Source organism: Phalacrocorax aristotelis, chromosome 18 (genome assembly GCF_949628215.1).
Source record: "Phalacrocorax aristotelis chromosome 18, bGulAri2.1, whole genome shotgun sequence".
NCBI classification, from domain to species: Eukaryota; Metazoa; Chordata; class Aves; order Suliformes; family Phalacrocoracidae; genus Phalacrocorax; species Phalacrocorax aristotelis.
In genome coordinates, this window is record NC_134293.1 from 11,689,108 (window position 1) to 11,705,400 (window position 16,293).

General features: G+C 45.5%; 1 protein-coding gene across 3 annotated transcripts in view; it reads left to right on the forward strand.

Annotated features, from left to right (window-relative positions):
- Window positions 1-16,293, forward strand: part of GALNT17 (polypeptide N-acetylgalactosaminyltransferase 17) — a 221,003-nt gene that overhangs the window by 67,783 nt on the left and 136,927 nt on the right. Inside the window, exons 1-2 of one of the 3 annotated variants that reach the window (XM_075113042.1) lie at window positions 13,154-13,173; window positions 15,187-15,353. Coding sequence is in view for 2 of the 3 variants with exons in the window: in XM_075113041.1 (XP_074969142.1) it covers window positions 13,249-13,310; window positions 15,187-15,353 (229 nt within the window). In the remaining variant the exon portion in view is untranslated. Of the gene's footprint in view, window positions 1-13,153; window positions 13,174-13,233; window positions 13,311-15,186; window positions 15,354-16,293 lie in introns of those variants that run through there. The other 2 variants (XM_075113041.1, XM_075113040.1) reach the window with 2 other exon arrangements.

The window sequence follows — 16,293 nt, forward strand, 5'->3', positions numbered from 1 at the left end:
TGTGACCTCTTAGAGGGAACCAGCTCCATGGCCCAGAGCGGTGTGGTGCCTCACACCCACGGGCAGGGTTGGCTCCACTGAGAGCTGTGAAAAGTCACCCTGGAACTGAAAGTGTCTGACTTCCTACTGAAAAGTTGAGGGTTTTATTTTTTTATATTTCTATTCTGCATTTAGATAGGGACACAGGACAGCTTGCTTTTTTTCTTTTGAAGTGGAGGTCGTTAAAGTATACTTTGACAACTATGTGTGCTCTGTATGGAGTCAGAAGTGTGTCAAAAGGCTTTGGTGCTTAAAAGTCCCAATATCCCTTTAGCTTCAGTCAGTAAGAAAGTGCTTTTGGGAAAGTAACTCTAGATTTTGTTTAGTGGCTGTTATGAGATTCTCTTACTGTCGTTATGCTGCAGAGTGTAATCTTGAAGTGCTGCGACCATGGATTTATATACATGGTACCTAGGGGTTTTTTTTATGCAGTAGATTCTGCTAATTGTCAATTTTCCCTTCCTGGCTACAAAATTATTCCCTATTCTTATAAGTTTGGAACATGATGCTTCAGGGAAGACTTCTTTCTAAGAAGTGTGCTATAAAACATTTACTAATGTAAACAAAAGTATTAAATGCACACTTTGGCAGAGGATGGGATTAATATAATTTAACAACTTGCTTTTGTGCTCTTCTGAACTCCGGCACTGAAAAATACCTGCGTTATCATAAACACTTCTGACTAAACTATACTTATGAAAATAAATGAACCAAATTAAGCTTTGGGTACGCTTTTAGGTTGGCTTCCGAAGGAATCCGAGCTTGTGTGTTTGTGCTACTGATCTGCTTCCATGTGTCGCAGAGAGCTTTTCTGTTGCCACGGGAGCTTTTGAATAGGTTGCATATACAGAGCCAAAGCAGGCAGAGGTACGAGTCGAGCACTGATGTCTGACAGCATCGGGCCTGAAGTAATGTATTTTGTTTTCCAGCATCTGTGGCAGCCTGGTCGTTTTCTTGAGCTGCCAGTCTGAACCGTGCAGCCGGTTGTGAAGGGCAGAGGGATGGGTGACCCTGGGGGTGGGTGGGCTTGTCCTGCAGCCTGGGCGGCGGGTGAGCTTCTCCTGCAGTCGGTGGCTTGTTTCAGTGGATAGTCAACCACAGTGTGATTCCTTGTAAATAATTTTAGAGTTCATTACTTAACTTTCCTCCCCTTCTCCTCCCTGTTGTCCCCAAATTGTGGCTGTTCAATAAACCCTAGACCAAGGATCTCCTAATGACTCTCTTCTTTATATATGTGAAATAGCTTGTGTGCATGGGGGGAGATGGGTAAGTAAATGTGACGCTTGTAATTGCTCTAGCTTTTATATCCTGTAGATATGCCTGAACCTAATAACTTTATTACAGGAGCCCCTCACAAAAAATAAATCCTGTTCTGCACGTTTGCTTTTTACAACTTAGTAGATCAATTCTTGTTAGAACTTGCTGAGTAAGTAACGTGCATTTAGAAATGCCTGTATATCCCAGAGTATCTAAATTGCAGTGCGTGTTTTTGATACCCTAGTTCTAAAATACAAAGCATAAAATTTCTGAAAAATGCTTAATGGAAATAAGGTAGATGCTTTAAAAAACAAATTTTGTGGGCAAATGTGTGGAGCTTTAGAGCTTTAATGATCAGAAATAGTTTATGAGAATCTAGTGTTCTGAATCTGTGAATGCTACAGTGTACCAGGAAGCATTAGCTCTTTTAAGATGCTTAGATAATAGAAAATGGTTTGCTTTTCCATTTACTTCGTAGGGTAGACACAATTGATTTAATATTGATAATCCCTTTTGCAAGACGACATGTGCAACTGAATCAGCAAAATACAAACTAAAATAAGCAATCAATGAATGGAGCGTGATTAGGAAGTGGCAACATGAATAGCAGTGAGAACGCTTGCTTTCTTTTAAGCTTGTTCGTAATCTTTACAAAAGCCAAATGAAGATCAATTCATTTCCTGGTGAAGCTTTATTTTTGTGAGGAGAACATGAATGAAGGTTGTTTGAAATCAATAGCTTTAGTCTGTGGAATTACTTGTCACCAGTTCAGAAGGATATGCAAGGTTTTTCCTTTCCTCTTGAGATTTAAAGACAAAAAGCAATACAAATCTATAAGTAACAGCTGAGAAGCAGTCTGTATGACTGGATTAAGGAAACTTGAGCAAGCTTGGACCTGCCTGTGTGTGTTCGCACATGCTATGTGTGTGTCGACAGCAGAAGATTGTAACATGATTGATAACATACTGTATTTCAGCCGTGGTGCTTTGCAGCCCAGTCACAAGTAAATCATTCAATCCAATCAGTGCACCATTGATATATAAGAGTTTACCTACCAGGTTTTCGGCTGCATCGATACAAAGTCTATATTGGTTTTCTGCGGCAAAGTGGAGCGTGTGCTGGGCCAGGAGGGGATCTGTGAATAGCTGCTGGCTGCAGGCAGGAATGAAAAGCCAAATCTTGGATGTGTATTAATGTGTTAAGTTGGGCTGTGTAGGCGGGAGGAGATTTTGTGTTAGATTTTGCATTGGATCTTGTGGGAAGCGGGTAAAAGTCAAACAGCATTCATAAGGTGAGGAGGAGAGGGAAGAAGATTCCTGAATTTGCCTGCTGGTGGTAGGTGCAGATGCAAAGCTCCGGTGTATATAGGTAAATGACAAGTACGTATTGGGAAGGTGTAGCTCATGTGTCCCTGTGTATATTTACATACAAGTTTGCTTGTTTGTGTTTTGTGTCTACCCACATCGAGTATATTATGGCCAGTGCTGCCTAAAAATGCATCTAATAAGCCAGTATGTACAGCCTGAGGTTGCAGTGTACATCTGTGTACGGCTGCTGGTGGGGGCAGGGTGAGGAAGGAGCTGACTTCAAGTGTGTCGGGCTTTAGATGCTCCTGTTAGTGTGTCTGTTGCGGCAGCAAACAAATCTATAGTCGTAAATCATGTTCTCTGGGTTTAAGTAATAGTAAAAGACTTTCTGAAGCGTCTGTGCTAGGTAGCTGTGTATCTGCTGTCATTTGGATCTCTGCAGATAAAGCCAGGTGCTGAACGGGTACAGCAAAAACCGGCTGATACCAAACTCACGGGGCAGCTCTACCTCGTCCCTAAGAATTAGAGTACAGTGGTGGTTATTCTTAACCCTGTAGCAGTTCATCTCGTTTGACTGCCTGCATGGGGCTGGATCCCACCCTAACCTGCTTAGTCCTGTCTCCCAGTCTTGCCTCTCTTGTATCTTATTTTGGCAGAGATGGAGAATGTAACCCTTACTAGTATGGAAGTCACACAGGAGCAAGTTTAGCCACAGAATATCAGTGGTAGTGTGGATTTTCATCTGTGGACTAAAGGGAAACTTCTGGCACATCGGGGTGAATGCTTGGCCTTTTGCATTTATTGCACTAGAAAAAACTCTGTTGCATGAAAAACTAGAGTACGGACAGACGTTGTGGGCAGTCATTGCTTTTGAGCTCTTATCACTAAATGCCTGTGTTGTCTTCCAGTTTATTAACCTCTCCATGCTGCATTGTCCCCTACCATTAAGGGGGCACCAATATTTATATTCAGTTAACTAGTACCTGAAATTGGAACGTGAGTAGAAATGCAAATGAAAATCAGCCCCATCATGTGATTTTTGACCCTTTTGATACTGCTTGTGGCTTGTTTTTGGTTGGGTTTTTTTTTTGTGTCCCCCCCCAAGAAGCAGTACATCTCTCGCGCCGACTGGTGTGTTACCATGACCTCGGCGAGCAGCCTGCGCTGCGCCGATGCGTGGGTGGGTTGTGGTGGCACCGGCTCTGGCAGGCTGACGCTGGGGTTGTAGAGCTCTTCCCTGTGGGACTTCCACCGTGCAGAAATCTGCCAGACAGGGCTGAGCTGATCTAATTCTGACAGAAGTTAAGTAAACTTATACAGTGATTTCTGTACATAACAGAAAAGGTTTTAAAACCTCTTCATCTTCCCAGTTCATAAACCCGTCAGCAGAGAGTGGGTCTGTTACTACAAAAAAGAAGAGCTATCTCTAAAAATCCATTGTGCCTTTTAAGTTCATCATTTTGATACTAGCTGTTCCAGCAACGGCATTGTTCCCCCGTGTTCCAGGCGGCACAAGTGTTGGCCACTTTTCTTATTCATTGCCCCAAGTATGTACTGGGGATGTCAAAATCTTGAGTTACCATGAGACACAGTCTAGTAAGACGCTCCTACAGTAAGGCTGTACACCAAGGATTTAATTTTAAGTTTGGCAGGTAAGGCTTACAGCACTGACAGTTTTACACCAACCCACCCGAGTGGAGCTGTGAATTTGTTGGCAAAGCTTGCTGGTGTGATTGCCACCCTGAAGCCACTGGCCTGGGAGGCTCATCTGAACATTGTCTAGATCTGCCTGTGATCAAGGGAGAAAAAAGGTGTTTCCACCTACCCAAAAAACTAGCTGCATCAGTCTGTAACACCGGAGAGCGATTCACTTATAGCTCAGATACCACTGTGCCTGTGGCAGCGTTGGTGTCTCTTAATTGACCTCAAAGGGAGCTTTGACTTCTGCGTTAGACTAGACGTGTCTTAATTAGCTGCATCCAGTACTGTGTCTCCATGATCGGCTACACGAGTAGTAAGACACCTCTAGTACAGGATGTCAAAACATACACTGTTAATTTACAATTTTACATTACTGCCTTTCATCCCGTGATCTCTGAGCACTCGCAGACGTGCAGTTGTTGAGGATTTTGTTGCCCCTGTGTAGCAGAGTCAGCGTTCCTCTGCCTGGCGGCGTTGGCTGGCACAGTGCCAGTCCTTCCTTGGTGGAAGCACAGGGTCTGCTCAGCAGTTTGGCGCTGAAGTTGAGAGCAGACCTTGCATCGCAGCCTGATTGCTCAGGATCCCTCCGCATTGGGAGGTCAGGGTGCTTCTTGCTTCGCAGTGATGCCTGCCTTTGTAAAATGCTATAGACAGCCATTTTCAAAGTCTGTTCCTTCAGTCCGTGCCTATTTTGACATTATTCAGTGTTCAGCTCTGCTTGGAGGGGGCTGTTTCAAAACAAACAGATAAAAAAATTGCTCCTAAATTTTCTCCCTGTCTGATGTGCTCTGCCTGGGATGACACAGAGGCCGACAGACTAGTAGAGCCATTGCAGCAGGATTCCTGGGTTTTGTTCCTGAGCCATGCTGACCTCCTGTCACCTTGGGGTTGACCACTTAATTTCTGCATTCCCTCATTTGGAGCAATGTAATGTTAACTTTGAACAACATCATGTGGTGCTTCAATCATTGATGCTTTAGTTAAGGGGAGAGCAGCCTCCTTCTCCTGAAGACTCTTAACAAACTGAGAGTCCCCAGCTCTGCTGTGGGTGTTCATGGGGTCCAGATATGCCCAGGTGCGGCCCTGAGGGAGGCATGTTCGCCTTCTTGCAACGTGGACGTTCAGAGCAAAGACACTGGTCTGTGTCTACCCCTAGCTTGTCATTGTGGGACTGATGAGGAGCTGGCAAAGAGCTGCGGGGCTCCCTGCAAGAAGAGGAGCAGAGGACGTCACGACTTGCGCTATCCTGAAAAGTATGTACCTGGCGATAGGCACCCATGGGCTGGCTGTGGGATTATAAACACACTGTGTTAACCTGCTCTCGGGACCCTGCTCCACCAAGAGTCCTGACGCTCTGTCTCTACGGTGGGGTAAAATTGTTGGTACGTCGTATTTGGGGAGTGCTCTGAAAGTGCAGTTTTGGGAACCGAAGAGTAAGAGCTTCCTAGGCACTGAGAGATGCATTGGTGGTTCTTTTAGCTGCAAGATGGTTTGCTCCAGTTTGGCTTTATAAAAGCTTAGTGAAACAGTGATCTGTATGATGGTAATTTTGGGGAGAATTCTACTTCATGTGCAGAAATTCTAACCAAGTCGTCTCTTATGCACCCTTAGCTTTAATGTTGCAGTTCCATAGATCATTGTAGGAAAGGCATTTAAAATTGTATGAGCTTATTAAATTGAACTCTCTCTGCTGCTGAACAACGTTTTTAGGAAAATCTACAAAATCCTGTAAAAGCTGTACCAACGTAGTTGAGCACTTTCATGATGCTAACAGTGTTTTTAAGGACAGTAAGTAACAAGAATCATTTATTCTACTAATCAAAAGAATATTTGCCTATTTAAATATTCAAACCCTCAAGCCTTATACAAGAATGAAATGTCAGGAAGGGGTAAGCTTCTGATAAGCGTGTTAGCTGGATTTATTTTGTATGATGGCCAGGAAAGAAATTATTAATAACTGTACTTCTGGAGCCAGACTGGGGAGCTACTGGATGCTCAGAATTAAAAATAAAAATGGTGTGGGGGGGATGGGATCTAGCCACTCTAATATGTAGGAGAGGAGGAAATCTTTGAAAACCCATCATCAGGATCATCTTTTATGAAGAAGCGTGGTCTCCATAATCAGAACCCCTATGGGTTTGTCTACCCTGTCTTCTTTCATGGGCACATAGGGTCGGGGTTCCCCTGTCCATTTTGTGTCACCTTACAACTGGCACAGATTTTCAAGCCTAGCTATTTCTGTCTGCCCAGTTTGTGAGTGGTTATTGTGGCTGATCACACAAAAAAGATGGAGAGGAGTCCACTAGGGACCCGCATTAGTAGCTACAGGGGTAGCTTCATAGGATGTGGGAAAAATACAGAGCCCTTAAGACTTGGGGTGTTGTGCAGGCTGTGGATGTTTGCCCTTCTCTGTGGTGGTTCCTGCTGTTGGCATTTCAAAAGGGCATGTAGAGGGATGTCACCTTCATGCAGTGTGGGAAAATTGTCCTGAACAGCCCTAAGGGCATTTCTGAAAAGATGAGTAATGGCGTGGCGTCAAAGCTAATGACGATGTAGCTGTTAAATAGATACACTGGTCATCAATCAGCCTGAGCGACTGCCAAGGCTAGCACGGAGGGCTTCTGCTCCCGAGACCCTCTGCTGTGTGGCAGCAGAAGCAGTGGGTCCAACACCCATGTGTGGCCACCAGTGTGTTCCCTAGCTTAAGTTCCTAACAGTGCTGTGTGCTTCCAAAGATGATCTCAATGATGCTGTCTAATCCTTGCCTGTGCCAGATTAGTCAGACCAATTAAATTGTTCCAATGGCTGCAAAAAAGCCACCTGCTCTTGACCTTTTCTCCTGTGTGTTTCATACCTGACATCCATCCAAAGCCGAGTAGAGCCTGCCCACCCAGCCTGTAACACGGGCTGTACATGGTGTCCTGCGTACACTGGGTGAGCAGGATGGGGAATCCTACCAGCTTCATGCTGGAGGAAGGACACACAGCAACGGGAAGGCCAGGGAGGGCTGAACATTAGCAGGGAGAAAGTAAGAAATAGTCTTACTCTAACATGATATGAAGGTTTCACTGTAGACTTCCAAGTTCCTGGTCTGACAGTGGTTTGCTTTTGGGCAGTTGTGTGCTTTATTCTGCATCACGTCTTCAGCTGTCAAGTGATGACCATTCCAGCGCTGGGGGAAGTGGGAAGCTTGGTCTCCAAATAGAATGTGCTACTTTCTCATAACAACAATTACTTTGCACTGATGTTCAAAATGAGCAGGGATTAGGCTTCTGTACTGCTGTTCTATAGGGTGGGGCTTTGTGTTTTGGGGGATTTTCAGCATGCTTGTGCGCAGCTCAGAGGAAGTTTTCCTAGCTCTTCTTGGTTATTGAATGTAAGGAGTTGCTAAATTTCTCCTGTGCTTTGTGGAGCACTAAACAGAGACGCTTTCTTTCTAATGAAGGATGTTGTGTGTGTGTGGACAAGGTACCTGTGTGCTCTGCTGGCTGTCTCGGTGGTGGTGGCATGGGGCAGGGATGCGTGCTATGTTATGAGGCGAACAGATCGTGGTGTAACTCTCGGAACTCTTCCTGTGCCTCCCAGGACGAGCTCTGCTCAGGAGGTGTTTTCCTCTGCTGTTTGCAGTGCCGGTACCTGAGCCTAGCATGCAGCAGCTGATTTGCTTTCGCTGCCTTTCTGCACTTGCATGTATTTACCTTGAAAATGGCATCATCAGTCCTGGAGGTGTTGAAAGAAGGGAGAGCTGATGCTGTTGCCCATAGCGAGCTGCCCAAGTTTGGAGGTCAGACCTCAGACCTGCGCTGTGTCCATGTCCAGGAGAGGTGCATGGGATCTGATTTTGCAGCTGGCATTTATTTCTGAGGAGCCCCTCGGGACCTCTCCTTTTGCTGCTGACTGAGGAAGCGAGCGGCTGGCCTGCCTTGCTGATGGTCTGTGCTGGAGCCACGATGCCAGATTTCCTTCTACCAGACTGTCACATGCCTGTTGGACGGGCTTGCAGGTTTCTGTCAGATTGGGAACCTTAGCTACAGCTTACTCGGGAGGGGCTTTAAGCCAACGACTGGCAGTGATGGGGGACTGGGGGCTGCAAGACCCCACATAGATACAGCTGCACTGCCTTTAGCTCTCCCTTGATCTTTGTTGTTCTTCAGTTACTAGTTAGATCCATGTTTTAAAAAAAAAAAAAAATGCAGCTTAGGAAAGATGGTTGTCCTCTCCTCAGGGTCTGATGTGGCTTCTGCTCCCTGGTTTAGGCACCGTGGTCTTGCCCAGGACTCCCACGTGTTGCTTTTTCCCTTGCGCTGTAGGGCATGTTCGAGTGCTTCAGTTTATGAGAAGGTTTTGGTTTTGATTGGCATTTCCTGAAGTTTGCGTTTGGCTTCACTTGCCCTGTGTTGGCATCCCAGACAGTAAGGAGCCGAGTTGAGTGTAGGGTTGGAAGTGACCTTTGCAGAAGGGTTTGTACTGGTGGGGCGATGGTAGAGATCAGCTTTGGGGCGTTCATTTTCAGACCAAAGGGCAAGTGGCCAAATCTGCCAGCAGAACCTGTGCTTATACTCCAGACTGTGCTTTGGATAGCGCTGAGGTGGCACCAGCCTGGAGGAAAACAGCTCGTGGCAAAACTGTTGGGTCTATGTGTTTCAAAGCAGATGGTGAGAGACCGTTTTATCCTAGTGTTTTAAGGCACGAGGGGTATGAGGTTAGATTTTTATTTACCTTGCTTAAAACTGATTTTTAAAACATCAGGCTTCTATGTCTGCAGCAGCAGATGCTTTTCCTTCAGTGCTTTTTTTGTTTTTTTCCTCCTTCCCCCTAGTATCTCTTTATCACCTGATACTCCTACCAGTTTGTGTCTCTCTGGATCTTGACAGGCACCCTCTGCATGTTGTTGCACCCCCACCCCTCAGTTGGAGAGATGGCTCCAGACTGGATAATCCACAATGATTGATAGGCAGTAGGAGTGATTCATTAGAAATATATCATTAGAGAAATCGGGTTACTGATGGATCATTTTCTAATAGCCTGTTTTTAATCTAGATCCAAGTATTACCTTTAAAACATTGGACATATCTGAAAACCAGGGCACATCTGACCAAAGCAGGCTTTTCAAATTTATGGAGTTCTGCCTCCTCACTGGAAATGAGGACAGCTATACTTTCTGCTTAATGGTCTTTAATCTCCACTATAAACTTTGGTAGGCATATTTATCTTGGAGCTGGGGGGGAAGGAGATGGTACAAATGGCAAAAAGTAGGAAGAGGTGATGGTCTTGAAGGTTTGAGATTCTACACAAAATAGGGGTGTGTGCTGTCAGGAGCGGGTGGATCGAGTGAGGCATATTGTGGAAAGTGGAAGATGATTTCTAGAGTCATTGATGAATACAGGCTTTAATGCAGCATCTGAGATCAGTGGGTACTGGATCTCTTGGTATTAGCAATATTTCTGCTTTGTGAAGGCAGCTGCAGGGCTGCCCAGCTCCTCTCTGGGCTAACATCTGAATGCTGTTGCTTGTTTTTTCCAGAGTAAGAGGTAATGGTCCTGTTGTCTGTGGTTATGGAGTTTGAAAAAATGCAATGCATTATTGTCTCTCTTTCATTAAATTGCTTTTTTGTGAAAGGTGTGACCTGATGGCACCTGTCATCCATAGAAAAACATTCACCACAGAGTCTATCAAGTCACACCATTGGCGTGAAAGTCCACTGCCAGCTCTGTGCCAGCATGGTTTGATCTGGAGCTGATGATTCAGACAAGTGGGCGCCTGTTTTGCCCTGGAGCAGTCCATGTTCCAGGTCGTTCATAAGATGCGCTCATTAGTGCTGATAAAGGGCCTGTATTGCGGTAGTGAAGGTGCAGAAACCACCTGAGTTTGGCTCTCAGTTGCCTGATGCTGGACAGTGTGATTCTAGGTGGTTGATGGAAGTAGCTTTGTGCCCCAGAAAGACAGCTGAGATGTATTAATCGAGTAATAGAGTGGAACATGTTGAATCACTGAGCAGGAAGAAGTGTTTTTTAAAATGTTACTTGCCATTTTGTGGCCTCTCTGTGCTCCAGGAGTGCTTGCTGTGATTCCAGGTTATTTTTCTGCTGTGGAATCATGAAGCAGTAAATGATATGATATCCCTTTTCTGTTACTGAGACAGCCAATAAACATCCTAATCTCACTTGCTGCACTGAAGAGTAGATTTACAGCTGTGTGGTGAGCATAAAACAAATGATCGGCGGATTCAAAGGCAGACTCCTGCATCAGGCAAACATACGTAGTAGGAAAACCTAGTATTTTTTTGTTTGTTTTGAAATTGGCTGACTTGATTAATGTGGTCTTATGTATGCCAAGCTGTTCAGCGCAATCTCAGCCATACTTCCTCTTCCCCCATCTCCCCTTCTCGTCTTTCTTTTGTTTCTGAATGCCTTCTTATATAAAGCAGTAACTGCAAAGAATTCACAGTAAAAAATGTCCCCCGTAAACATATTTCATGTGTTTCCTTGCACACCCTCCTCATTGCAAACTTAAGCTTCACGTAGAATAAAGACCTGGACCTGAGAAAGGTGGCAGCGTCCGCAGTCCTGTAGTGCCGTGGCCTCTGCACCCACCTGCCCCCTGGTTCCCTTGCGGGGCAGCTCGGGAGGACACCGGGACTTGGTCCATGGACGTGCCGGGCAGAGGTTTATGCTGGATCTGGTGTCAGTCCATCAGTCTGTTTCTGAAGTGAAAAAAGATGTGTCCGAGCCTTGGACCAAGGATGGAGTAAATTCCCTTTCTCCCCTGTTTAAGGACAAGTCATGCTTCTCAGTAGTAGCTCAGCGAGGTCCTTAAATTAACCCAATGCAGTATGGTAGGAGGTTTTCCCCAGCCTCTCAAAACTTAGTTTTGTGAGCGTGATTTAGTGTGACATAGTTAAGCATGATTTAACGGGGGACAAAATGTCTTTTTACTCTGATATCCCATTGATCTAAATGAGAGACAAAACTGTAAGGAATCTTCCTTTTTGCTACTGATTCACAATATTTTGATCGAAATCCTGCAAGCAGGTGCCAGCCTCCATTTAACTGAAGAGAGCAGGATTTTGTATCACCTGCACTAATTAGTTTATGGGTGTTGGCAAGTATGTGGTGGTCTGTGCTGTACCGTTGAGTGTTTCTCATCTAGCAAAGAGGGATCAACTGCAGCCTGCTTCAGTTTTCTCCCATCAGGAGTATTTTCAGATGTAGGAGGGCAAGTATTGCCCTCTGTAAGCCGGCACAGCGCCTCTGTCGTACAGCGCTGCCTTGGGCCCAGCTGCAGGCGTGCACTTGGCCGATGAGCACCTGACACCTGGCGGGGGAAGTCTCTGAGGCAGCCTTTTGGTAATGATGGAAAACTGAAAGTGGGCAAAGTTAAATTTAAAATGAGGTGCTGGTCTTTAACCCTAATCACTGACACCAACTAATTAACTGCTTTAATCACTGGCAGCAACAGGAATGTATTGTGGTGGTCTCTCCATCATATTTTATTAAATTTAAAAGTTTTCAAATGTACGCAGTGTTCCCTTGGCAATCCAACTCAGTGGATGGAGACTCGCTTGTGGGCAGACCAGATATGGTGCGAGCTGAGCGTTAGAAATAAAACCTGAGATTCTCCTCCTAGAAGATGTCAGGAGCTGCAAAGGTTTTCCAGCCTACGTAAGAAGTGGATTTGCTTTGGTGTTAATTCAGGCTCTAGAAAATCTTAGCAAAGATCTCAGCACAGCAAGTTTATTCCTAGAGCTTCTTGTCTCCCGTGTGCTGCCTGGCCTCGAGCACCCCTGAGAACCTTCTCGAATATCACATTTATCTCGTTAATTGTTAATCCCTGAAGAGACCAGCCCAAGGTCTGAGCTGAGTACTACAGCTGTGCTAGCATCCAGTCCTGGCCCTGTGCATCCCCTTTTGGATAATTAGTGAGACTTGAATCCTGAATTTAGAAGTGTTTTGGCCTGGGATCTGAATTTTGAGTATATTGTCTGGCAAGCAGACAAATGCTTTCTTGCCCGAGGACGATAACTGTGGGCGGAAGGGAAAGATATGTCTTGGGATTTGGTAGCCTGTGCGTTGCTTGAGACTCATCCCCAAGCCCCTCGTCATTGTTCTTGCTGGGACCTGGGGTTGGAGCTGACTTTCAGTGCTGTTCCTCTGGGCTGTGCTTGAAATGCTGAAGGCAGCAGAAATTTCACATCATACGCCTTCCCACGTTCTGCAGAAAATGCAGCCCCTTAGGGCTGAAAAGGTGGTGTCCTTTGGGGTACGTGGGGGTGGAGATGGAGGATGGAGATCTCTAAGCTGGAGTGATGGGCGGCCTGGCAGCCTTGTCTGCCAGGGTCCCGACCTGCTGACCCGCCGTGAGACAGTAAATCCTCCCAAAACTGCTGTCTCATATATTTCTAGGAGTAAAACAGTCAAACATTTGTGCCTCCACCTGTAAATGGTCTGAATGATAAATCTGAACCACAGAGTCCAGGTCAGTCTCTTTTCTATTTAAAATGCTTAGAAGAAAAACCAAACCACTGAACAACCCAAACCCTACCACTTCCCATTTCACATACTCATTATTCCTGCTGTTCCTAACAAGTTCTCCACTGGCCCTTCTAATTATGTTTAAGCTCAAGCATTTTTACTTTTCCTTCCTTTTTCCCCTCTGTGGCCCCAGGAGAGCCCAGAAGCACCAGGTGTTTTCCTGCAGACATGCATGAATATTTGTTGACAGGTCAGCTTGTCAATAATGAACCGCTGCGGTGGAGCATGGAGGGCTGAAGTCCGACAGCACATGGCTGTGGGCAGGGAGCATCGCTCAACCCAGCTGCTGCTTGTGCCAGCAACTGAAGAGAGCGCTCGTGAGGACTGACAAACTTGAGGTTAATTTGGTTTTAAATTGCTGCCTTTCCCACTCCTGTGGTTGCAACCAAAGCCCCCGGAGAGTACTGGTGTTTATGCTTTTGCCTCCCCCACCTGTCTTTGGAGAATTGCAGCTTTGTGCATATGAACAATGCAGGTATTGGTGTGGACTTATCTCTTCTCCCTGTATCTTTGTTCGTCTGTCCTCAGCAATCTGGGAAGGAGAACTGTGATAAGAGTGGTGCAGGGCGAATGCAAATGAGCAGGAGATGAACCTCAAAGGGCTCAGTTTGGATTTTCCTCCAAACCTCTTTGATCACAAACTGAGCTCTTTATCCCCCTGAAACCTGCCCCAGGGGAAGGCTGCCCAGAGGTGTGCAGTGATTAAAAGGAAATACTCTTGCTCCTGTGACCACCTTCTCTTCAGCTTAGCAGGTATCAACATATATCAAAAGCAGGTTTTTAATCTCAGAGTCAGTCTAGTTTGACTTTCGTGGCAGGATTTCAGGGTCAGTTGTCACTTTACCCCACTGTGACTGTTCGTTCATTTTAAAGGGACATCTCCCTGTTGGAAGATCCTTTTCAGCATTCGGTTCGTTCCCTGTTGTAGAGAGCTTGGCTTGCTTTAGGGTAGGCAATAGTTAAATCAAGAGGTACAACCTTGTTTTTATCCAGCATACTTGTTTAACTAAAAAAAGATTCATAAAGAACCGTGTTTCTGTGAAAATCTTTGTCTCCCAGGTCTCATTTTGGAGTCGGAAGAATGCCTACTGTTGCCTAAGAAACACCCAGTACAATTAAATACAGAGTCATTGTTGGGGAGTCAATGAGCTTGAAGCGACGCTGGGATGTCATTCCTGCGTTTGGTCTTTCTTTGCTTGTCTGGGCAGGATTTACTTGGTAAATAAATGCTCATCGTAATTCTGCGAACGCTGCTAATGTTGCATGTCTAATCTGTCATGAATGCAGAGAGGGAGCGGGGAGGCCCGTTTTCTTCTTCCCTCGCACGTATTTGTTGTAGGGAAGGCTGGAGAGTTTGATTAAATTCTTTGAAGTAGTTAAAGATTGCCTGTTTGCTTTCTGCAAGTACTTTATTAAGATTAGGTTTTTGGTTAGGATAAAGTGTGGCATTAAACCCACAACTATATCTCTTTGGGAACAATATGTGCTACTTGGAGACCTGAGGGTTACCTGGAAGGCCTCTCCCACTTAGAGCTACCCTAGTTCTGCTCCGTGGGTGTCCTTGGTCTCAAGGTCTGGTGTATCGATGTAACGTGAACCTGTTGCTTGCCAGGGATGGAGCTGGCTGCTAGGTGACCTGGGAGCTGCTCCTGCTTCTGTCTAGCCCCGATACACAGAAATGTGTCTAAGCAAATACCCAGCTACAAAACCAGCCCGAGTTAAGTAATTACTCCCAAAACCTACAGAGATGATCGCGTGTTTTTGTTGACCTATCCTGGCTGTGAAGAACAAAGACACCAGTTCCTGGCAGTACTCTGCTGGGGTACTTCAGAGACAGGGTTGTGTTCAGAAGTATCTGCAAAGAGAGCCAAAACATTTATTAAGACTATTTAACCAAGGGTCATTTCATATTCATTTCATTCCAGAGCAAATGGGAATAAAATTCACAAGTGCCGTTTAAGAACAAAGCTCATTTCTGAGCACCTATTAATCTTAAAACAGAAAAGGAGTGTGGAGTTTCACTTTAAATGGTAAAGCCATTTTCTCAGTTCTGGAGGCTGCGTTTTGTGACACACGTACACAGACACGCAATCACAGGCCTCAGTTAAGCGAACTCTGGATGTGGCCCCTGCCCTTGGTGCTTTCTGAGCCCGGAGGATACTCTCCGTTGCTGCTATCTCTTCCTAGACAGCACTGCTGAAATTGGGCACAGGCAGCTGTAATACATGGCTGTGCAAAGCTGTGGGATGTCAGCCAGCATCTTGTGCTCTGTATCAAATATGTGCCCGATGCGAAGTGCTGCACTGCATGCTCTGCTAACCCCGTCTCTCTCTCTGCCCCTTGTGCTACAGGTGCAAAGAGCTGAAATATGGCAAGGACCTACCCCAGATCTCCATCATCTTCATCTTCGTGAATGAGGCGCTGTCTGTTATCCTGCGATCGGTGCACAGCGCTGTTAATCATACACCAGCTCACCTCCTGAAGGAGATTATCCTTGTGGACGACAACAGTGATGAAGGTTAGCAGTCCTGGGATCTCAGATCTCCAAAACACCAGGACAGCGGTTAATTTCTTCCAACCGTATGGACTCATGCTGAGATGATTATTGATTGAAAGTGTAGCTCTTGTAGAAAATGTGGCCCTTAAAGTGACCAAAGGCCAGGTATTTAATCTTGGTATGCCAAGGCAAAACTTCCTCAACAAGCTAATAATTTCCCACTCTTGCTTTTCAAAGCAAAACGGAGTTTCATGTTGAAGCTGGCCTTTCTTAACGGTTGGTTTGGCAAATAAACTACTCTGACCCGTTTAGCTGGAGAAGGCTGAAACCATACGTACTGGTTAGCTTCAGCATACAAGACTTGTAGGGAGAAAAAGCTGGCACTGCATGTAGTTTGAAGGGGTTGTACTGTCTGAATGACTAGAACAGCTTGCTAAATGTTCCTGTTAGTTTTTCTTCACCAAGGTTGTACAGGGGGGATACTTACTGTATTTTTTTTTTTTTTGATACAAGACCTTTCTACAAGAAAGCTAGAAGGGTAAGGGAAACCAGAAAGCCATCTTACCTTTCTCTTCACGGCAGCATCCAGAAGTTCTGCTTTCAGGGCTATCCTTGTTTCTAATAGTAACATGTTGGTTGTTGCAGAGATGTGCCACTAAATGTTTACCACAGAGTTGAGGGATGAGACCCTGGAGGCTAGTGAGCTGTTCTGCTCTGGCCCCTTGCAGTGAGACTTTTTCTCTGTGTGTGCCTCAGTTTCCCTGTCTGTAAAATAATGTCCCAGGCTTTCTAAGGACTGGGACCCGGTAGAGTCCGTCCTTCCTCTAATGTTACATTTTCGATGTGAGAAGGATAAGTAAAGAGTCAGAGGAGGAAAAACACACCCAACCTGCTCAAGTCAGGCCATGACAAAATGCGGAGGGGGATGTTAGGTGTTCCGTGTTACACACGTGTGGTGTTT